Here is a 24026-nt window from a genome sequence, read left to right as displayed (position 1 = left end):
TAGTTGTCCAACCTAGTTCATTGGGTCTTTTTTCAAACCTATTATGATTCTCCCAACCCAAGATGGGTTCAAGATTCTTCTTGCACAAAGTTGATGAAGTATACTTTCTCTTAGTCTAATTGAAACCATCTCTTCTAACTGGGAAGGTAAAATCCAAGCTCTTCCCTATCTTGTGCTTTAATTTAATTAATTAATTCGTCTAATAAATGTTTTTAGTCTTGTTTGGGTTCCTTCTCTCAATCTAAATACCTGATGGGGTCCCTCTCCTTCTAGGGGTTGGTCACTTGTTTGATGTTGCCTCTGCTGTAAATTCTCTCAAATATTTAATTTCTTGTGCATTGAACTAATCCTCATCATATGGTACAAAGAAAGATAAGGCAGTTTTCTTGCTTGCTTGGTTTTAGACGGAAACTCTAAGGGGAGTATATTAGGATGGAGAGACTTATTCACGTGGCTTCTTAGTCTCGCACTTATTAAGGTGTTGCGCTACATGCACACAAACAAATCCAGTCAAGCCATCGATCTGTGAAATCATAGACATTAAGCTTATGGGTCGTCATTGGCACTTGGTAGCCTTGGACCTCATTAATTGAACCAACTAATTTCTAGAGAAATGGACTCAATTTTTGGCAAAGTAAATATGGCGCTCGCAAGGATGCAAAACTCATTTGCAGATCACTCTCAACCCTCTAGTTTTGATAATTACTAAATTTGAATATGAAAGTAACAAGTAAGTCCACTTGCTGGACTTTTCAATTGATAAAACACACGCACATTCGTTAGGGACTAATAGCTTCTTGAGAATACATTTAGAAATAATGATTTTGGTAAAGATCATATTGAAAACTGCAAAATGAATCCATTCGTTTCTTTCTTTTTGTCTCGAATCGGTTGCATAGTTTCATATGACCAAGGAGCGCATCTATTCTATGTCTCTGAGTTACATTATATTCAACGAAGATAGCTACAATTTACTAGTTTCATCTTACCGTAGTTTTCTTTTTGGAGACTATGCCACCTTAGTATTGCTTTTTACTAGTTTCATCTCATCATAATTTTCTTTAGAAAGATCTCTGTCTTTACTTGTCCTCCATGAGCGACTGACACTATCTTTAAATCGCTTGGCTTCTGCTGAGCTTCTCTCTAAATTATTTTTATCATACTTTTGTCTCGAATCGGTTGCATAGTTTCATATGACCAAGGAGCGCATCTATTCTATGTCTCTGAGTTACATTATATTCAACGAAGATAGCTACAATTTACTAGTTTCATCTTACCGTAGTTTTCTTTTTGGAGACTATGCCACCTTAGTATTGCTTTTTACTAGTTTCATCTCATCATAATTTTCTTTAGAAAGATCTCTGTCTTTACTTGTCCTCCATGAGCGACTGACACTATCTTTAAATCGCTTGGCTTCTGCTGAGCTTCTCTCTAAATTATTTTTATCATACTTTTGTGTCATTTGTGTCGTACAACAAAAGAAACAACATACTTCTCAAGGTAGTGTACCTTACCCTTACCTTCTCAATGTAGAGACGTTGTTTCCGGTAGACTCTCAGCTTAAGAAAAAGCAGTTCAAAGCATTTCACTACAGGTTGAAAAGGAAAATAACTACAACAAAACAAGACAATATCGAGGTACAAGACAATAAATAATAACCGAAATCGAATGGCAAGAAACAAGAGTAATACTACAATTGACAAGTAGTATCAAATGATAAGCGAAACAACACTTAAACTACCTCCGAACCTACTACCCTAATCATGTCCTTGATAAGCTGCAGCTACGCTATGTCCTGTCTTATCACCTCTCTGCAATACCTTTCAGCCTACCTCTTAACCCGCCAATCTCTCATACCTTCACACTGAGGCATCTGTACATCTCCTCTTCACATGCCCGAACAATCTCAGTCTCGCTTCTGCATCCCTTGCGCATATTCGCACTGGGGCATCCGTGCATCTCCTTTTCACATGTCCGAACCATATCAGTCTCGCTTCCCTCATCTTATCCCACTTTATCCGGATGTCCTCATATCTAATCTTATCTCTCCTAATCCAATAGCCACACATCTATCTCAGCATCCCCTGCAACTTTTTACTTGACTGGTTACATTTGTGTCATAGTTACATATATGTATTTAGGAATCAAAACATACTTTTAAACGTGCAATGACTATTTCAAGTATACTCTTATATATTTAGGAATCAAAACATACTTTTAAACGTGCAATGACTATTTCAAGTATACTCTTATATATTCAGGAATCAAAATATACTTTTAAACTTGCAATGAATATTTAGAACATGTTAAAATCATAGTTTTCATAGTGGTAGTATATCAAAATAATCTGAACTGATGCAGACAGAATCATTTTAAGTGTTTCTTTGAAACACGTCTTATTAAAGTGTGTGTGACTGTGATGGATTCTATTGTGGTCAAACTAGAGACGGTAAAAAAGCTACAATTTTCTTTTAGGATTAGTGACTAGATTTCTTATATATTGAGAGTTGTGGGTTGAAGTTCATATTATTCATTTAGCTCGATTCATCAATCATCTATCATTTAATCTATCATTTATCAGTAGTCTAACTAGTCACTTACCTTGCTCTCCTTGATTGTTTTAGTCACTCATCGAAGAATTAGAGGTCAAATTGCTTCTTTTTCTTTCTCATATGATTTCGCCAATCGTAAAAGCCACTATAATCGGGCACATAACAACTTTTGTTTCTTGTCCTAGTAAAAATCAGTTAGTTGCCATGTTGTTTAAGAACCATAGCCAAACAAGATAGTTTGTTTTCCATCTTGTTAGTTATTACATTATTGTCCCTGGGTGAGACATTCTAAGTTATCTAAGTAGGGGTTATCTTCACCTCTCTGTCCATTATTCAGATAACTCGAGTTTCGATAACTATAAAAAGAACTCTTTGTAGTTGACTCGGAGAGTTTCTAAGTTGTCTTAGTAGGGGTTTGGACATGCAATAATTGAATACTTAGAGAATAGAAGTAGTATTTGGAGTTAACTTGAAGAAATGATATTTGAAAGTTGAAGTGGTATTTGCATATGAAAACACAGTTGAAGTTTTGTAAGTGAAAATTTGAAAAATTCATAAGATTTGTTTTCCAAACTTCAAATTTCACATTTCAAGTTCGAAGTTGAACTGGTAGGCCAATTTAACAAACACTTATTTGAAAGAGTCCAAAAATATATATCGACGAATTAATGTGTTTTGATTTTTAATGAACTCTCCTTTACAAGGTAACAAGTACTTGTGATCAAGTGGGACCTTTAATCTTGTTGTTCGATTTAGCAACTGAAGATATTCATTGAAGTAGTTGTGTCGACATTTCCTTCTAGGGTTTCAAAACTTGTCCATGTCTTGACATCCATAGAATGTTACTTCGAATTTCCTTATATGTTCGGTAGAGCCAAATATCCATCCCATTGACTGGTGTACATTGTGTATCCCCTGAAATCGTACAAGATATAAATCACATATTAAACAGCTTCTAACATGTCTTCTTTTTGGTTGTTCCACCGTATCAATTGATGCTAGCATGAGAGATATGTAAACAGAAATGAGTTATTGTGATTTTGCAGCAATATAGGTGTCATATAACTTAATAAAATATTTTCATAGTTGATGTAAATATTATTGATTTGGACAGGAAACTTGAAATAGCCTTTTTTTGTGGTTTTATTATTTTACCATGTACGGTTTATTTAATTGAAAAATTGGAACAACTCCTAACATTCATGGGCATCATTGTTTGACCATGTACATACACTTAAAGGGTAAACTTAGAAGTGCAAGAAAAGGTTGCCAAGGAAGGTCATTGTCACCCCCCCCCCCTCCTTCCCACCCCGCCTTATTTTTTTTCCTGCTTTAGAAGAAGAAGAAACCTTAGGACTTTATCGTGTGCTCACAATATAAAGATAGGGGCTCATGTTTTATTATTACTTAATTATATGCTTAAGATATCTCACTATGTGTTTAAGTTTCTATTGATATCAGATTATTTTATGATTGTTGTTCTCTTGTAATTTTAGATACTTTGATCCCTTCCCCCTTTTGTAGATATTGCACATGAATTGTTACTTTTTTGATAAAACCAAGAATGGATTGGAGGCTACTCAATCATGAACAGTTTTGGATGATATAGTTCACTTCCTATGTTAAGTTTCCAATTGCAAAGACATTCAGTGTATTTAAGAAAACTCTTGATTCTTTATGTAAATTCGAATTCAAATGTGAACAACATATGTATCAAGTCACCGATTGGATACATAAACTTGCAGTCATTTACTTGTAATTGTTCTGGTAGTTTAAATGCTTTATAATTAATTGTAGTAGTTTCTTTCTATGTAAGATAAGGTAGTATTTGTAGTGCTATTTCACTATATTATACTTTTCAACTTCAATGTTCTTTTTTTTATAATTTATTTGTTGTGTAAAGCAGGAACCACCTCTTGGGTGAGTGGTGTCTATAAAATAAATAGAAACCTAAACAAAGGTATGTATCTACAAATTCAGCTTATCTCGTAATTTCATAGGTGCTCCAGAAATTTGCACAAAGCAAACATGGTGTTTTAATATTTTCCAGTGAATGTTCTTAGTGACAAACGGGGACCACATCATAATGTATTCCTAATCTTTTTTTTTTCCTTGAACTTTTGACTTCAACTATATGTGGCTTCTCCAACATATTCCAAACTATAATGTTGGAGTTGCTTTGAAGTTTGAAATTTGATGTTCGGTTGGAACATTTAAAAATTGGAAGTATACCTTTTTTTTATGACTGTGGTATCTAGTCCAGTTGGCGTGGACCTCTTCTATTCCACTAGGTATTGCACTTCCTACCAGTATAAGGTAACTTGACCCTATAAGGTTGAGCTAGATGAGAAGAAATCACCTAGTTTTTTGCCTATGTGATTTAAACATGAGACCTCATGGCTCTCACTTCATTGACCTGGGACCTCATGGTTCTACTCTAACTTCATTGACTACTAGACCACACGCTTGGGTGCAAATTTGGAAACGCACCTCTAACCATAAAATTTGAAAAAAAAAACACTTCACAAGGTTTGCTTAAACAAACTCAAATAAACATCAACTTTAAAATTAAGCATATGTAGTGACATTCAAAAATTCTGCAAAACAAATTTTATCTAAATTTCGGTTATCAATCATTTCTCAAGATATAATGACATTGTTAGTTTTTATAGTTTGTGAACTTTTTTTGCTACAGTAGATGCATATCGATGCTCTTAGCTTAAAATTTAGAGTAAAGGAACCTAACTTTGGTGACAAGGATTTTACAAGGGTATCTACCTTCAAAGATATGTTTGAAGACCTTATTGTTGGGATATTAGCTGCTCTTCCCATTATTGTTGTTTTTAATGTATTTCCTTTCTGTAGGTGTTTGTTCCTTACTTTTCTAAATGGTATATCTTGTAAAGAAAAAAGTAGGCTATTTAGGAGGAATCTCAAAAGTTTCTAAAACTTCCTTCCGAAGATATTTCAAAATCCAATAAACAAATTTCAAAATGATTGATAGCATGTTTAGCCAAGATTCTAAAAATGTGCTTATTTAAGAAAATTGAGGGGTTTGGCCAAGCTTTTGAGTGGAAAAGTAAGTGCCCCGAAGCACGTTTTGAACATTGGTCAAGCTGAAAGTAGTGTTGTAATATTGACAAAAGCTTACCGCTGCTCTCCAAAAGTATTTTTTCGAAAATACTTCTCAACATGAGCATATTTTAGAAGCTTGGGCAAACAGACTATAAGTTCTCTAAAAGTGGTATAGGCATATAGAGTAAGAGATGCTTGATCATAGTCTTGGATACGACTAAATGATTGTCCAATCAAAAGGAAAATAAATTTCTTCTTAATGAAAAGAGTATATTCAATTATGTTAAGAAAATTTGTGGTATAGAAGCATGTTACATGCTCAACAAGTTCTTACAAAGATTTTCTTATGATGACAACTCATCTAGTCTCTTGAAAACAAGAAATGCAGTTATCCTTCTCATTGTGAGGTATCTAGCTCTTTCAACTCATCTAGTTAGTTGAAAACAAGAAATGACGTAATCCAACTCATTATGAGACGTATCTTCCTATTTGTAATTAAAGGATTAGATATCTTTGCTTAATCTCACAGCTACGATCATATCGAATTCGATTGGGTAAATGTTGTAGACGATAGTAATGTCTTGGAAAAGAAAATCATTAGCTAAGCTTTTAGAAGAGAATAATGATTATTCTTTGAGCCAATACTACATTTGTGCAAATTTTTAACAATTTGAGATTAATGTGTTTGTGTAAAGTAATGGTAAAAAATTCCCTTAGGTTTGTGGCCATAGCTATATAGAAAAATAGTTCATCCAAGGGTGTGGTCTAGTGGTCAATGAAGTGGGTTGAGAATCATGAGGTGCACGCAAGCTGGTCTGGATATTACAATTATAAAAAAGATAGCCTAGATATATCAGGGATATAAGGTTTGGATTTTTTTCTCATCTATAATGTGAAGTACTCAGCGTCCAATAAGGTGCTCTCTTTGACCATTAGGGTTACTTTCTGTAACTTAGCCTTTTAAAATAAGATGTATTAGTAGTATAATGTAGTACATATCTTTCTCAACAACGATAAGTATTTTAGTAGGAAAATTAAAGGTATTTTGCTGATTCCCATAACAAAATCGCTCAACTAGCTAGGTTATTCTAATATGAGTGTTCGAGACATACTTGATCCTTTGGACGTGATACAACCCAAGTTTAGTGTAGGCATTACGACGCTAAGAAGTCACTCATTGTCGATTAGTTCTATGTATTTATGTAAAGAGACCTTTATTGATGGATGTGTCTCTGAGTATGAGTAACAAAGTAGAAATTTCGAAATTTTAGTTGGAGAAAATTGATAATTAAATTGGAATGAAAAGTTAGAAAGCGAGTTCTAGGCAAACGTCGTCACTTAAAGTTTACATCTGAATTTGAAATTTAAAATAGTTTATGAACTTGATTGATATAATTTTTAGCTCGAATATTTCATTATATTGTGTTTTGGCTTATCTCATTATATAATTGTGTTTTTACTTATTTTTTTTCGGTTGAGTACCTATATGAACTTTTTCTTTTCCACTTGCCTAGTTGGTCCAAGTAAACATGTCTTTAATTTCATTTTGCACTCAGAATCCAACAAGTCTTGGCATTTTGGTGTGAGTTTCACCGATAATAATGCCAATTAGTCATTATCTTTGATTAGGTGATGTGAATTAATAGAGGTAGTGTGAAATAGGTAGGTCACAAGTGTCGATCAATAGCAATATTCGGTGAGCCTTAACCTTGATTGGATGATTTGGAATGCATAGATCACACGATACCAATGTGCGCATGCGTTTTTGTTCAATTTTCATGGACCTTTGCAGCCGTCTCACTCTCCACATCTTCTTCAAGAACATATGCGGCCTTCTTATTCATTTGCCTTTGAAAGAAGTCAAAATAAAAATAAAAAGAATCTAACGTTTTTGTCGAACTAAAGACTTTTTTTTCTTGATAACTGTGGTGTTCTAGCCAGCTTGCGCGCACTTCGATTAATTGCGCTGACACCTGCCACATCCCACCAGTAACATGTACCAGGTAATTCTGTGCACCAAGGCTAGTAGGACAAATGGGAAGAAATAATTTAATGTTTTTTGTCTTTGTTGAGGTTTGGATCTGAAATCTTATGGTTCACAATCCACTTCATTTACCACTAGGTCACACCATTAGGTGCTCGAATTGAATACTTTTAACGCTCATGCTATTTGAAAGAGCTTTCAAAATGGAGTGAAGACTCTTTTCTGGGAAGAAGTAAGAATGGTGCCTCGCAATCGTTCAAACTTTAACTTTAACCGTGGGTTTTATTTCTGATTTCATCCTTTACCTAGTGACGGATTACAACCCTTTGGATTCACTTCCAAAATACAATTCCACCTCCTAGTTCTCTCAAAGGATCTCATGGTGTGTTTTTTCATTAGCATTTCTTACCCTGTTTTCACTCATGTTGTCTGATACAAAGGTAAGGCTTCTTTTTTCCCCAAAAGAACGGACCCTTCAATTGATAGGAAACCAACCTTTGGATTATCATGCTCAAATAGCCAACTAGTATAGTTCGGTGGCTTTGATAGAAAACCAAACTTTGGGTTATCTTCTTAGACTAATATGACCCTTGATAGGAGGGTGTGGAGGTCGAGTATTAGGGTAGAGGGTTAATAGGTTGCCGAGCATATTTCTTTTCCGTTCCAAGAGTATTGGTATCATTTTACGTCTGCTTATTCTTGTTCCAAGTGAAACTAGTCATGCTAAGCTACCTGGGGATCCTGGAGACCACAAAGAAGCTTTGAAGAGCATCACCATGTTTAACTATGTACGCAGATTACATTTACCTTACCCCAAAAAAAAAAAAAATTATGTACGCAGTTGATATGGGCTATGCTTCTTGTAAACTGTGATCTTCTAATGTCATATCAATACAACTATTGCTTATCTTCATACAAGCGTATGCTTCTAGTGATTCTATAGGGCTTTTGGTTATTTGCTTGCTTATTCATTTTTAGGATCTCTATCTCATATGGATCATATATCAGTTCCCCAAACCCAACTTGTGGGAATCCACTAGGCACGTCGTCGTTATTGATCATATATCAGGTTGTTATTGGGTGGGAATTTTTCTTCACCTTACACAGCAAGAGTACCAAAGCAACTAGTGACACTTCTAAGCTAAGGTTATTCACCGCAAATACTAGCTTGGTTCATTATTGCCAAGATAATGGTCTACTTCTTCACATCCACCGTGCAATGCATGCGGTTATTAATAGACAGAAGAATCATGATAGCCACTTCCAAGTATTAGCAAAAACGTTACGTATGTCTGGTGGAGATCATATTCACTCTGGTACCGTAGTAGGTAAACTTGAAGGTGAAAGAGACATAACTCTGGGCTTTGTTGATTTACTGCGTGATGATTTTGTTGAACAAGATCGAAGTCGCGGTATTTATTTCACTCAAGATTGGGTCTCTTTACTAGGTGTTCTACCCGTGGCTTCAGGAGGTATTCACGTTTGGCATATGCCTGCTTTGACCGAGATCTTTGGGGATGATTCCGTACTACAGTTCGGTGGAGGAACTTTAGGACATCCTTGGGGTAATGCGCCAGGTGTCGTAGCTAACCGAGTAGCTCTAGAAGCATATGCTGAACTTTTGTCTAATGATTTAACAGATGCTTATCCACATCCTCGTTTTGGATTTGGGAAGCGGAAGGCAGTGGTCCTACTTTTTACCTTTCTGTATTTAGGATGAGACGTGAACTTTAATCAAGCAGATGATTGAGTTATCAACTTCCCACTGGTTAAACTGGAGAAACGTGGGTGACATGTTGAACTTTTATCTAATAATTTTAACAAATTCAAAAAATGTGAATCTAATCCTGATTAGGCCCAACATATGTGTTGTGGAAACTCCAAGATATGAATCTAATCCTGAATATGTCATAGTACAAATTTTTGGCCAATCTACCTCCCAAGGTAGGGTTAAGGTCTGTGTACACACTACCCTCCCCAGACCCCCTTGTAGGATTACGCTGGGTGTGTTGTTGTTGTGTGGCCAATATTAGAAATGATAACAGCGATAGAGAGTGCGTTTAAGACAAGTAAAAATTATAAAAATATGGAGATTATGTCAAGAGGGTTCTAAATCTCTCGAATCAATAGAGACCTAGTTAAGAATATCATACAATGGAAGTAAAGGATCCATTTAAATGGTGCCAAGTAGTTGAGATTAGACTTGTTAATGGTTTCATTCTTCAGATATTGGAATCCTAGATCTTCAAATATTAGCAGCATGGTCAATGAGGATTTGTGTCGTTACTTCATTTCCATATCGCATTATCGTAGTATAATTTCTTGTGCTCTGATTTATGCTATTATCTGTTATTTCCTGTGCTTTGATTATTCTATGTTATCTGTGTCTCTTGCGTTACTTCATTTTCATATCGCTTTGAATCTCTTAGCCTTATCTGACCTCTTTTTATGTTTTTTTATTGAGCCGAGGGTCTTTCGGAAACAGCCGTCCTACCTTGGTAGGAGTAAGGTCTGCGTATACTCTACCCTCCCCAGACCCCACGTTGTGGGATTTCACTGGGTTGTTGTTGTTGTTGTTGTATGGTCAATGAGGATTTGTTTGACTCATCCCAACTAACTAGTTAACTCTAAATGATAGAGGTGAGCTTTTGGCAAACCCCATCTGGTATCTTAATGAAATGGAGCCCAATAGAGCTGAGTGAATGTAGAGGATTCACATAATCTTCTCAACTTATTTTCATTGAGCTGTATTTGATTGATTGATAATCGATTGTTAGATCTCTTTGGTCACCATCTAGACTCTCCCATTGTAGAGTCTAACTCCCCTAGTTATTGAAAGGTAACAGATGGTTTTGGCCAAGTTGGTGTGTCTGGATCCTACCGTTATGTCCCTCTCTTGCCCAATTAGTTTGACCTATAGCTTTTCTTATTTATTCACTTTCTTATTAATTAGTGAAGACCCTTCAATTTTTTCAAACAACTTTTTGAAATTGGAAAGTAGCTATAGTTGTTTTTATGGCTAAGTGAGTTATCATTGTTCAAGTTGTTTCCAACTCTTCCTGCTTTTCTAGTGTTGACTCGTAGTGGTTGTAATAGTCCAACTCTATGTCCAATGATATTGTGTTTTGATAGGGCAGTCCCTAATGTAAGATTGAAATTTAAGAGAAACAATAAATTTGTTGAGAATTTGTCTGATGCATTATGTTTTTGAACTTCACAGATTATTCTTCCTTCCTCAAGTATGAACTTTATATTGTGGAGACCATTTCGTGTTTGTAATTGATTGCTTCACACACTGATGACAAATGATATATGCATTTCAGTCTGACAGGAATTATCCACCGGTATAACAACCACATGAAAGCAGAAGATAAGGTCTCTGCAGAAGTCAATGACACAGAGGTATATGTCTAGTTGACTCCACCTGTCCTCTTTATCTCTTGACAGAGGTACTGTATAATAAGTAAATGACTAATGTTTTTATAGTTCTTCTGTAACTTGAAAGCAACTCCTTGGCTGCTAAGATGATACAAATGCATGTACCATGTCAAATTATTAATGTTTATATAGTTTTGTGGTTACTCAAAAGAAAATGTGTTGATACAAATCTTTGCAGGTGACTTTGTGTCCTATAATGCATCTTTAACTATTGTGAGTAGATCCTAGGACACTAAATCTATATGTGAAGGTATCTGACGTTCTTAGCTTTTGTCCCACTCTGGTTAGAAGCTCCAATTTAGTATCTAGTAATTAAGGATGGTCATTTTACATCATAAATGAATTATATACAATATATATTGCTTTTGTTCTTCTGGAATGTGTTGTTCTAAACATGGGTTGTAAATCGTCAAAACCAGGAAAGTGGCACGACAGTTGTTCACTCACATACATCATGCAAGTAATACTAATAGCGATAATCAGTCCATTTTTGAGTTGTCCAGGATGCATGGAGTAATTATATACAAATGCAGTTTGCTGAGACTCTATTATCATTTTGTGGGAACAGGAATCAAAATATGCAAGTTTCATGCCAATGGAAGAACTGCTACAGGCGTTAGAGAAGTACTGACCTTTTGCTGCTCTTTTCTTTGAATTTTCCTTGGAAAGCATAGTATCTGATCCTCAATTTGACAGGCAAATTGAGGAGCCTGATGTCGATGATCTCAGCATTACTGATCTTGTCCATTTGGAAAACCAAGTCGAGTCTGCTCTGACACAAACCAGATTCAGAAAGGTTGGATTTTCCACATTCCTCTGTACCTTTACACTACGCAGACTATCTCCAGCTGTTAGATCAGAACAACTTGCCTTTTTATGGCTTAGAGCTTTAAATAAGTGGTGCCTAAAGCTGAAATAGTCTTGTCGCCACAGCGCTACATCAGTTGTGTTTCTAAGACATTTCAACCCTACAAAGAATCCCGTAGTGGTGTGATCATTTTTATCAATCTTACATCCATTCATGCTAGTTTTATCTTTTGCCTTCTTTTTTTTTTTTTTTTTTAAATCTGCATTTTTTGACTGTTTTGATTGCTGTAATTCCCTACTTTTTCTTTGGTGCACAGTTAACTAGTTTTGTTTTTTGCAGACACACTTGTTGATTGAATCAATTAAGAATCTTCATGACAAGGTAGGTCTCCATTTTCCATGAGACATCTGTTTAATTTCTCTAATAGTATGCAGGCGCCTTTTCAGAACTGCTTCCTGACCACTCTCATTAGTTGATGCACTTGGTAAATATGGCATGGCTGCTTCTTCCTTCATGTATATTTCTGATGTCAAGAGCTTATAAACGGATTGAGGGGATATGTTGAACATTGAAATGTAAAGATAAGTTGAACATATGATGAGTTGAAGAGGTTATCATTCTCATTGCAGAAATAGCTGGAGACCTTAAAATTCATCAAGTACTCCCCCTCTACTTGGTATGACCTGTCTCCCATCATTGAATCAATGGAAGTCATGGCGTCCTTGTCACTTTTATTCCCTGATTCTGAACTCTCTGTTCAATGTCTATCAATATAGGCAAAGCTAATATTCACCAGATATTCACGACCAAGAAGTACTGGATTCTCTTTCGGATAGGCCCTGAAAGGATTCATTGATCAAATCATTCACTCCATAGATCTTCCAGTCCTAGAATAAGAAAGTAGCTTGTCTGCCGTACTGGCTGCTTCATTGAATGTATTGATCTGCAATGGACGGTAGTTGGAGTAGGCGGCTCTCCCAGGGTTCCCTCATCTGAGATCTCTGGGGAAGAGGATCAAGTTTTCATCAAGTACTCCCCCTATACTTGGTATGACCTGTCTCCCATCATTGAATCAATGGAAGTCATGGCGTCCTTGTCACTTTTATTCCCTGATTCTCAGCTCTCTGTTCAATGTCTATCAATATAGGCAAAGCTAATATTCACTTTCATCAGTGTAAAATGAAAACCTGCAACTTCATCTTCGAGAGCCAGGAGCTGTAAAAGCTTTTCTCTGAATTTTCGGATGGTATCTTAAATGCTGTACCTATTCTTAGTGTCGAGTAAGGAGTAGTATTGCATACCATTGTCCTTTCTCAAAGAAATCCACATGAAAGTTTTGGACTTTCCGAGGTCCAGAGATGAGCCTCACTGCTAGACTGGGCAAATAGAATGATATTCTTGAGTCCAGACCACTGCAATAGAAAAAGTAAGCAATTTTTTTAAGTTCTACTTTGTGCTTATGGCGAGGTGCCATCTTGCTGTCAAAAACTGCTTCAGCCGAGTGTTTTAACTTTTCTGGAAATGAACTTAGCCAGATACTTGATCAGCTGGACATGGATAAAGGGTTTTCTAGCATTTGAATTTCTACCAAACTCCCTACTCTAGGCTGAGTGTTTTACCCGACAGCTGCATTCATGCACCTCTTGACGCGGGACGTGGTATGGAATTTTGCAAATCATGGACTTAGTTATAGCCTCTTCAAGTTCACTAGCAGATTGGCAGCCTGCTGTTAGTTTTGTAAAATTTTCAAGGGGTCCTATTTTATCAACTGAAGTTTATGCAATATTAGCGTCCCATGTATTAGCATTTTCCTAACACGGGTTTGTGGTGTTAGATTGTTATTACATTTAGCGTGCTAGACTTAACTGGAAACTATTTATCTGCAGGAAAAGCAGCTGATAGAAGAAAACAAAGTTCTGGAGGATGAGGTAAGTGTTGCTGATAAAGCTGCAGTTCCGCTAAACATTATTAGTGTGATCTGTGCGGACTTTTAGTGTCTGTATGAATGACTAGTATGTTTACAGATAGGTACCATCAAGAACAAAGAAACAAATGAGAAAGCAGTGAATTTAAATGACATTCCACCAACCCGTATGGATTGTGGACGACAGAGGGAGACCCTGAATTTTCTCTAGAGTCTAGACAGCTGAAGGCATCACTTATCAGATAGAAGCTCAAGATAAATAACAGCCTTCCCAAAATATAGCATAGCAGCTACTCCTCAAGGCGTCGGATATGTCATGCCGAGGTTATATCTCTGCTGCATCTAACTAGGAACTACTACTATGTAGTCTTCTCTTGTATTGGTGTCTACTGGTATGGCTGAAACACTGAAATGTTGTGTAAGGATAAATAAAGAGATACTGGTGCAGCGTCTCGAAAACTGTATGTACTGCTGTAATCTAAATGACTCTGTATAAATTAGAGGTTATCTCAGAAGCCATGGCGTTTGTGGTGTACAAGTAATTCAAAGTTTTGCCAGTTCTCTAATTCTAGGTCGTTTACAAGTTCTCTGGTATCTTCTTTTTGTGTGTTTTATTGACGTCTTGACACTAGGGTGATGCCAACCCGAGTGGTGGCCAACCTGGAAACCAAGACATGGAAAATTTGCATGTCACTACCTAATGTCTGCATCAGCAGAATGTATTTGGCAGAACGCAGGTCTGTATGCTAGAGTTCTAATTTATGGTCTGCTAAAGTTCTAATTTATGGTTATCTTGAGAAGTTATATTTGGATTCTTCAAATATTTTGTTGCAATCGTATTGCCCTGACATGATTTGGGTGTGAGATTTGTATAGGGTTTGGCCAACCTTAACTTCAGTGATATGTATGTCAAGGAGTATTGGTTGATCCAGTATTTGGTTTGATTTTACGGTAGAGCTTTAAGTCTGTCTATAGGTTTGGCAGACCTTAGATTTTGTTCAGAGCTAGTATTTGCATTCACTTGATGTGAAGAATTTTTATCAAGAACGTTAAAAGCTATTTTTTGTAAAATCTAGGATTTATAAATTTAAAATCCTTATTCTGCATTCTTAACATCCATTCTCGGATGCTGAGATTAAACAAGGGAAATTTCATAATACAATTTGCTCACTTATGTTATGAAAAAAACATAGCCCAAAACTTACATTGCAAAGCTTTAACCCAAAAACACTTTTATACAGTATAATACACTTATATACAAAAGATAAGTACATTATGTATATAGGTATTTGAAGGTGTATACATATTTATACGACTATGTACATAAACATCCATATATAATATTATATAATATTATAACTCATATATCAACTACCATAAAATGTCATGCTCGAGACCATAAAATGAAAAAAGGATTCATTATTTTCTTAGACTCCATGTCAATTAAACTATGTCCCATAAACTAGAACGAAAGATTAATATTATACTTGTATTAATTTATAATTATTCTCACTTTTATTTAACTTATTAATTGTCATGCATCTAAATCAACTTATTAATCAAAAAAATAAGTTTCTTTCTCGACAATCTTAAACAACTAAGGGGGTTGTTTGGTTTAAAATTGAGATATCTTAGAATTATAACCTTAGGATTAAAATCATGATTAGATCGAAATAGCCCACTCAATCCCTTGAACCAAACAAACCCTGTTATATATATTATTCTTATATATTTATTGATCGTATTGCAGCACCCGTATTTATACTTTGATCCATGCTAGCAAACTCTAAATTTAATGAGATGGCAAATTGACATCTTGATCCGTACCCGTATTGAATACCAGCACCCTTAGGCACTATCTGTTTGCACAAATCTAAGTTGTTAAATGTTTTTATTTGTTAGGTTTGAATTTTAATCATTGAGATCTTAACTTTTAAATTTGTTTGTCTTTTTGTGTTACATTCACATAATTGGTATGAATAGATCTGAATAATTAAGTTCTTTAATAAAGTCTTAAAATCATTAAGATGTTTATTTAGGAATTTCTATAAAGATAGCAGTTAGTTGAATTCCATCCATCTACTGCTATTGCCACCGCCATTATTATCAACTAGTCGTCCATCATTATCAACAACCACTACCCCCCATGTCTTCACAACTGCCAATCACGACAATTGGATGTCACCACCACTAGGCACTATTTACTGTCATCACCATCCACCACTATTACAACAACAATCATCAATCAACCGATAATAATCACCATCGGTCACCATTATAGAACGTCAACCACTGTTCATTATTAATATTACCTAACCACAATTATCCGCTGTCACCATCAGCAAATACTGTTGTCAGACACCTTGGTACTTGAGTTGTTGGGGATTTTTGGATCGTGACACTTTCACCTTCTCAGAATTACATGTCTAATTAATTTAAACCATCAGCCCCTTGATCTTGGCACACCATTGGGAGAAATTTTTTAGAACACCACCATGGACAAAAAAAATAGACTCCTTCAGAATTTCATCTTTTTTCTCCTCCTCTTTATGTATAGTTTTTGAGAAAATACTCAAAATACCCTCCAACGTTTGGCCCAAATCGCAACTACACACCAAATCTTTGCGAGGGTCCTACTACCCCCTGGTCATTTTAAAAGTGGAATATATTGCTCCATAAATGCTGATGTGGCACGAGATGACAGAGAGTGAAAGGCAAAAATACGTTATTAAAACTTTATTTTTAATATTTCTTTTCATTAATATATACTCCATATATATATATATATATATATGTGTGTGTGTGTGTGTGTGTGTGTGTGTTTCCATTGTTCTAATGGCGGGATTTCACCTAAGATCTGGTCGGTTTTGACCTCTTCCATGTCTGAGATTTGTTTACTGAAATTCAAAAATTAATGAGATTTAATTTAGTAAACAAATTGAATGTAAAAGAGAAAAAGGCCCATTATCCCATATTTTTGTTTTTATTTATTACGCCAACAAGCTCTTCCATCTCCGCCGCCACAATTTTTACCATCGCCCCTTTCCATCTCCGCCGCAGCTCTTCAATCTCTTCGACGGAATCTTTCATGCCATTACCACACGTACAAGATCTGTTAGCGAAGAGGTATGGATAGAGCAAAATCTGTTAATATACAGATAAATGAGTTCGTCGGAGCAGTGGATGGACGGCGGTGGTGAGATTTTCAGGGAGAAAGGGAAAAAGACTGTAGCGGCAACACTGGATTAGATGAAACCGTCGCCGCCGCAACCAAAATCTGATTGAACGACCATGAAGCATCGATATCGACATCGAGATCCATCATCATCGACTATCTCTCCGCTAGTGCTGTGGTGGCAGAGACTTCGGAGTTGGTTCCGCCATTTTTGATCAATTGTTCTCCAAAATTTTTGCTTTTTCTTCTTCTTCAAGTATAAAGTAGTCATTTTTTCTTTGAGATTTTGTATATGGAGAGAGAAAGAAATTATGTTGTATGTCAATTAGCAGAGTATGATTCTCACTTATGGCTTTAGGGAAGGACAAAGTATTGAAAAAAAAAATTATCAAAAGAACCACGAGGAAGACAAAGGAAAGAAAAAGAAAAAGAAATTTAAAAATAATAATAATAATAAATCAGAAAAAAGAAAGAATAAGAAAAAAATTGAAAGAAAAGTTTTAATTGAAATTTACACGTGTCAAGCGCGTGTGCTTCACATAGCCAACACTGATGTGGGAGTGGCTTTTTAGGGAGCAATATATTCCACTTTTAAAATGATCAGGGGGGTAATAGGACCCCCGCAAAAGTTGAGTGTGTAGTTGAGATTTTGGTCAAACGTTGAGGGTATTTTGAGTATTTTCTCTATAGTTCGTGGATTATGTCTATGTTGTTCTTATGGCTGTGTGCATCTACAACTCTTTTTCTATGTTAGTGGTTGAACATGATGAACATTGAGGTTTACAGTTTGGTTAAAAAAATTTGCTTCTTGGAAAAAGCAGAAGGAGAAGCAGAAAATTATTTTTTAAAGATAAAAATCATATTTACATATAGCAGCAACTCATAATGAGATCTCAATCATACATTTAAATGCTCCAAATAAAATTAAAATTACTTCATATTCTTGTTACAATTATCAAGTTAGTCTTTTTATATATTTTGAATTTTACGTTGCAGACCGGTTGAGATTGAAAGAAACTTGGAATCAAAGTGCACCTCATTTGAACACCTTCCTAAATTTCACTTTAACTAAGGAGAATTCTCTTTGTGAAAGAGAATGTTGCCGTTTAAAGAAATAAAATTCTAACTTATTAAGTAGTTTGTTTGCAATTAATTGGGTGTAATTAACTTTGTAGAACTAAATTTATTTTTTGTCCAAAAAAGGATATTTATTTTTCGTTTGATCCTCAAGCAGTCCTGTTACTCTTTGTAATTAAAAGAGTGACAATATTATCTTATTAAATTTCATTTTTGTTAGTGTTTTTAGTATATTAATATCGTCATGTTGATAATATACTAACAACAACAACATACCCTGTATAATCTCACCAGGCGGGGTCTGGAGAGGGTAGAGTGTACGCAAGTCGTACCAATATTTTGCATTTTTTTAATTTGTCTATGTCTTATATTAATTGAAAATTTTAATTTGTACTTTTTAATTTTAATTAAATAAAAGTAGAAACTTAACTAAAGTCTTTCAACATAGATATTTAAAATAATCGTGTAATAGTAAATGTTCATTGATACTTGTCCTTTTTCATAATTTAACACTCAAAAGCACCGTTTTAGAAAGATTAGTCAAACACAATATGCTTATCAAAAACATTTTTCAAATTTGAAAAACACTTCTCAAAATAATCAGTTTTTAGCCGCTTGGCCAAACTTGGCCAAACAGACTCTAGTTTAATCAAGTTCAAACCAAACTAAAGTTTTATATTATAGCCCGTATATTCCATTTTTAGTTAAATGAACCAAAAATGTACTCCCCAAACCAACCCCAAGGGTTTGCGTCAATGTTTCACAATTTGTTCTAATCGGGTTATTGCCCTACCTAAACAGTTGCCGTTATCATGCCTCAGAGTAATAATAAATGAGGTGCAATATACTTAACAAGTAATTTTCTTTCTCTATAAATCTCTAATACTAATTAAATGGTATTTACCTGTAGGAGCTTGGTTAAAGAAGAAAGATGCTGCTGGATGGTCAAAAAAGCCCTCAGTTGTAGGGCCATCAGCTGTAAAAATAAGTCAACCTACGTGATTAATCAGAAGAACAAAAGGGCATTTAAGGTGTAATTACGATTTTCCTATACCGTTATATATATGTCTGAAAATTAAATTAGAAGACGGAGTAAAAATGATAGAGTGAAGTGACTTTGTTGCCTGTAATGCATCTTTATCTACTGTGAGTAGGATCCTAGGACATTAGATCTATATGTGAAGTTATCTGTTGTTCTTAGCTTTTGTATGTGGTAATTAAGGATGGTGGGGGAGGGGGGAGGCCGGGGGGGAGTCACCGGCACCTGCTAACCTCGGGAAAAAACCCTGTATATATATATATATGGTGTTATATACCTTGAAATGCCATTATATATTTGAAAGGAGTATAAGGTACAGAGGAATGTGGGAAGTCCAACCTTTCTAAATCTGGTTTTGTGTCGGAGGAGTCTCAACTTGGTTTTCCAAATGGACAAGATCAACAATGCTGAGATCATCAACATCAGGCTCCTCGAGCCCCTTTGGAAAACCTAGTCGAGACTGCTCTGACACAAACCAGATCTAGAAAGGTTGGACTTTCCATATTCCTCTGTACCTTATACTCATATGCAGACTAGCTCTACAGAAATAACTTGCCTTTTTATGGGCCAGAGCTTTACATAAGTGGTACCTAAAGCTGAACTAGTCTTGCCGGCATGGCGCTACATCAGTTGTATTCCTAAGACATTGCAACCCTACAAAGGATCCCTATTCTAGTAGTACTAAAGTAAAGCTAACTAGTTTTGTTTTATGCAGACACACTTGTTGATTGAATCAATTAAGAATCTTCATGAAAACCTGCAACTTCATCTCCCAGAGCCGCGAGATGTGAAAAACCTTTACTGAATTTTCGGATGGTACCTCGAATGTTGTATTCATCTTTAGGTTCAAGTAAGGAGTAGTGTTGCATGTCATTGTCACAATTACACGAGGCTGCTGCATCTCTCGATGAAATCCACATGAGACTTTTGGATTTTCCGGGTGATATTTTCGAGTCCTGACCACCACAGGATTCCTAAACTTGAAGAGAATTTTCAAACTGGCTAATCAAAAAAGGAAAATTTGAGAGCAATTTTTCGAAATTATACTGTGTTTGGGTGCCATCTTTCTGTCTAAAACTGCTTCAGCTGAGTGTTTTAAACCAAATTTCCTAGTTCCCAGAAAGGGTACAAGATGCAGGGCCATCCAGTTATTTTTTAGGTCTAAATCTTAATAATAAATATCTTAATCACTACATGTGTTTTTTTATATTACAATCACTTAATGGGACTGAATAGAGATGAATGATTAAGTCTGTAACAAAGTTTTAATATCATTAAAATGTTTATTTAAAGATTTATACAAAGAAGGCAGTTCGTCAATACCATCCGTTCACTCACACCGCCATCGCCCATCATTATCAACTAACATTGTCGACTATTACCATTATCAACTACCACCAACCACCAACCACTATCCTCAGCTAAGCACCACCGCTGCCAATCACGATAATCAACGGTCACTGCCACTAGGCACCATTTACAATTATCACCGCCAACGACAACCAATTAGTACCGACAATCACCATCATCTGTCACCACTATATAGCGCTAACCACTACTATCATTTACCATCACTATTAGCTATTATGATCCACAACAACTATTAGCCGCCATCAGCAACAACCACCATCAACCACTACTATCAGCAACCATCACCATTAGGTACTATCTGCAACACCGTCATTGGCCAACACTATGCACAACCACCACTATCACCAACCACCATATAACTTTTTAAAAATATTTTATTGATATAGTATTTTATAAATTTAATAGTACTTTTTTTAAAAAAATATACTTATTAATTTAAAATAAAGGCAAGTTTTGTACATTCAGACATTGAAAAAACAAACAGTCGTATTTATTTAAATCTTAATGCACATCTTAATATTTAGATATAGACATCTTAATCTTAATAAAAATAAATGAGGCCTAAGAAAGCATATGCTTGTGTTTGGCCAATATTTCAAAAAAGAATATTTGAGTGTCATATGAGGACATACAAAGGTTCATTTTACAATTAAATTGTCTAAATTTAACCAAAAAGAATTATCTAAATCGATAATTAATGTTAATTATTTATTATGATGGATTTTAGTAATTAATATTGTCAATTTTATTGAACATAAAAATAAAATCACAAAAAGATTTTGTTACTTTTAAACAATGTAGCTTTACTTTGTCAAAAGTCTAGTCTCGGGCCTATCGGCCCTCAACTTCTTCTACCAACACATATTTCCATTTGGTTCTCCCACTTTGAGTCGCATTGCGAGTTTTTTCGAGGTTAGGTTGCAATTCGGATCCACCAAAATTTAAGACATAAGGTCAATCAGATGAGATAAACTTGGGGCCAATCACGTTCCTGGAAACTAGAAGTGTTTAGTGGGAAAAAAAATGTCACTTACTTGTGGCCTATCACGCTCCTTTGCCAAATTAATAAGTGATATTTTTTTTCCATAAGCACTTCTAGTTTCATAGAAACGTGACTAGACAAACTAGCAATGTTTCTTTTCAACGAAACCTTTAGAAAAGAAAAAACTGAGGTTGGATGGGTTGCCCATGTCTAGTTCCTACAATTTGCTAAAATGCAACCGCATAGGTAAAATTTAATAGGTTTGTGATGCCGCTGAACACAATAATCGTTTAAGTTAGTAAGTTCAAAATTTAATATTTATATATAATTTGTAGATTTTCTTAACACATACATAAGGTTCGGGCAAAAGCTATTGGGATCGATCAAGTTAGTAGCTTTAATTGTACATCAGCTCTGATCTTGGCAAAATTGGGACTCTTTGAGAGCACTACCATGGGTAAAAAAGAGAGGATGGTCAAAAACACACCTAAATTATCTTTTTCGTGAGTTTCCTATCTGAACTATCATCAACTGTTTGTCAAAACAAACCTCAACTATTAGTTGTTCATTTTTCCTAACTGAACGATATAGGTAGGAAAAGTGAACAACTAATAGTTAAGGTATGTTTTGACAAACAGTTGGTGATAATTCAGGTAGGAAACTCGCACGTCTGATAGTTTAGGTAGAAAACTCACAAAAAAGTGATAATTCAGGTTTGTTTTTTACCAGTAACTCAAGAAAAAATATATTCCTTCAAAGTTTCATCTTTTTTCTCCTTTTCTTTATTTATAGTTCTTGGATTATGTCTATGTAGTTCTCATTGTGGTTTATAGTTTTATTCGAGGAATTGATTTTGCTTTTAAGATATATCTCTTATTTCTCAATTTTTGTTTTTATAGTCAATTGGGCACCTTCTTTGATTTTAAATCGTTTTGTTAAAAGAGAATTTGGAATTGAGTTGGATTGAAGGATGTAATTTGATAGACTTGGGAATTAAGAAATTCATTAACTTAAGAATAGGGGCGGACGTTTGGACAGTTTAGATTGGATATAAAAATTTCGATTTTAATTTTTAATTTTTGAATTTAAAAAATTCAAATTTAAATCCAAGTCAAAAATGTTATCAGTTTTCATACTACTGACGGTGCATATTCAAGCCAATCACTACTCAATTCATATATATTGCATACGATTTAAACATCAATTAATATGCTTCCGTAAGGATCTATTGTCACAACTCCTTGAGTGACAATAAAAAGTACGATGATAATGAGACATCTCAATTTTTGGAAGTTAAAAACAAAATCCAATAAAAAAATTTGAAAAATTCGAATTTCGTTTGAATTTCAATTTTTCCAAAATTATGCCTGGCCCTACTTAGGAATGAATGATAAATGATATTTTGCTAATTCTATTATCATTGGAATATAGAAAATCCTCTAGTTTATAGTTTTACATAAATCAATTGCTTAGGATAAAATAAAAATATAACGAAATTGCAAAGAAAAAATCGTAGCTCTATTTATTGACTTCCTTAAACATTTGAACTATTTGCTTTCTAAGAGATTTCTTCTAAGCTTTATTTTCTTAGTTTTAGCTTAATCAAGTTCAAACCAATCAAAGTACAGTCCATTTCTTATAGTGAAATGAACCAAAAAAGTACCAAACTAACCCCAAGAGTTTGCGTCAATGTTTCATAATTGGATTATTGCCCTACCGGAGCAGTAGCCGTTATAACGATTAGGCTGATCCAGAATTTTGATTCAAGGGTTCGGAAAAAATAACAAAAGTTAAATATAAAAAATAATATTTTTCCTGGGAATCGAACCTAAGATGCTAGAGACAATTAATCTTTTGCATTTGTTTAAGATATTCCAAAGTTAATATATATACATAAACACAGAAAATCTACACTGTAAATTTTTGCCTCTCAACACCCTCTAAATCCGCCCCGATCATGCCTCACAGAGTTGCAATAGATGTGGTGCATGTGGTGCAATATACCTAACTGTTTTCACAAGTAATTTTTTTTTTCTATAAATCATGAATAACTAAATAAAACGGTATTCACCTGTTAAGGAAAAAATATGTCGAGACACGTTCACAGCAAGCGAAGCCTCAGTTGTACGGTCGTCAACTGTAAAAAAAAAAAAAAAAACAAATCAACCTATTTGATTAAGCATAAGAATAAAAAGGCATTTAATGTGTAATTACGATTTGAACCTCCTTGCATTACTCACAATTTAACCTTGGAGTCGGAGTAGCACTTGACACAAATTCTCCGATGACGTTACTATATACTATATATACATATCTGAAAATGAAATTAGAAGATGAAGTAAAAAATGTAAGAGAGGAAACTGAATGAAATGATAAAAACAAAGGCATGAAAATAACAATTTTATTTTAAGATTTCATATGAGAAAACAAAGAGATGATTACAGCTTGCTTCTGTTGGAAGGCATAAGGGATGAGGGAAGTGAAGGTAGCAGCTAATAAATAGAGAGAGTCATGCAAAAGGAGGAAAGCCAAGGTGGCAATTCTCTTGGCGTGTAGACATCCAACAGAGCCAAGTGTGTATGCCAAGTGGACAAATCCTCA

The 24026-nt window shown here is 34.9% G+C and overlaps 2 protein-coding genes across 8 annotated transcripts in view; one reads left to right on the top strand and one right to left on the bottom strand.

Moving 5' to 3' along the window:
• Nucleotides 1-14368, top strand: part of LOC132641300 (agamous-like MADS-box protein AGL27) — a 32876-nt gene extending 18508 nt beyond the window's left edge. Inside the window, exons 2-7 of the mRNA XM_060358235.1 lie at nucleotides 10935-11013; nucleotides 11618-11673; nucleotides 11746-11845; nucleotides 12197-12238; nucleotides 13744-13785; nucleotides 13882-14368. Coding sequence (XP_060214218.1) covers nucleotides 10935-11013; nucleotides 11618-11673; nucleotides 11746-11845; nucleotides 12197-12238; nucleotides 13744-13785; nucleotides 13882-13992 — 430 coding nt within the window. The 3' untranslated portion in view covers nucleotides 13993-14368. The remainder of the gene's footprint in view (nucleotides 1-10934; nucleotides 11014-11617; nucleotides 11674-11745; nucleotides 11846-12196; nucleotides 12239-13743; nucleotides 13786-13881) is intronic.
• LOC132641301 (uncharacterized) lies at nucleotides 1665-23921 on the bottom strand. 7 transcript variants are annotated; one of them, XR_009582798.1, is made up of 7 exons: nucleotides 23868-23916; nucleotides 23666-23739; nucleotides 23497-23562; nucleotides 19893-20046; nucleotides 18938-19009; nucleotides 11682-13269; nucleotides 3272-3467 (listed from the first exon to the last, which is right to left on the bottom strand). XR_009582798.1 is itself a non-coding variant. In XM_060358238.1 (5 exons), exons 1-5 carry the CDS (start codon nucleotides 23888-23890, stop codon nucleotides 3352-3354), a joined length of 351 nt encoding a protein of 116 aa, XP_060214221.1. In that variant the 5' UTR covers nucleotides 23891-23921; the 3' UTR covers nucleotides 3272-3351. The 7 variants fall into 7 exon arrangements, 3 of the variants coding, with proteins under 3 accessions (XP_060214221.1, XP_060214219.1, XP_060214222.1); XR_009582800.1 differs by lacking the exon at nucleotides 11682-13269 and having other exon boundaries at nucleotides 23868-23921; XR_009582797.1 differs by lacking the exons at nucleotides 11682-13269; nucleotides 19893-20046; nucleotides 23868-23916 and adding an exon at nucleotides 1665-2084 and having other exon boundaries at nucleotides 3285-3467; nucleotides 23666-23861.
• Nucleotides 23922-24026: the final 105 nt, after the last annotated feature.

The sequence above is a fragment of the Lycium barbarum genome, chromosome 5, assembly GCF_019175385.1.
Source record: "Lycium barbarum isolate Lr01 chromosome 5, ASM1917538v2, whole genome shotgun sequence".
Taxonomy (NCBI): Eukaryota; Viridiplantae; Streptophyta; class Magnoliopsida; order Solanales; family Solanaceae; genus Lycium; species Lycium barbarum.
The sequence above is the reverse complement of the archived record's forward strand: the minus strand, read 5'-3'. Positions and strand labels throughout refer to the sequence as shown.

What these genes read in the sequence shown, in the direction of transcription:
- LOC132641301 (XM_060358236.1), bottom strand. Translation starts at nt 23,813, where the DNA reads ATGCCTTTGTTTTTATCATTTCATTCAGTTTCCTCTCTTACATTTTTT. An exon ending in TCCGACTCCAAGGTTAAATT is followed by an intron (nt 23,563 to 23,665) that starts GTGAGTAATGCA and finishes TTTTTTTTACAG; the next exon opens with TTGACGACCGTACAACTGAG. An exon ending in CTTTAACCAAGCTCCTACAG is followed by an intron (nt 3,468 to 18,937) that starts GTAAATACCATT and finishes GTACGATTTCAG; the next exon opens with GGGATACACAATGTACACCA.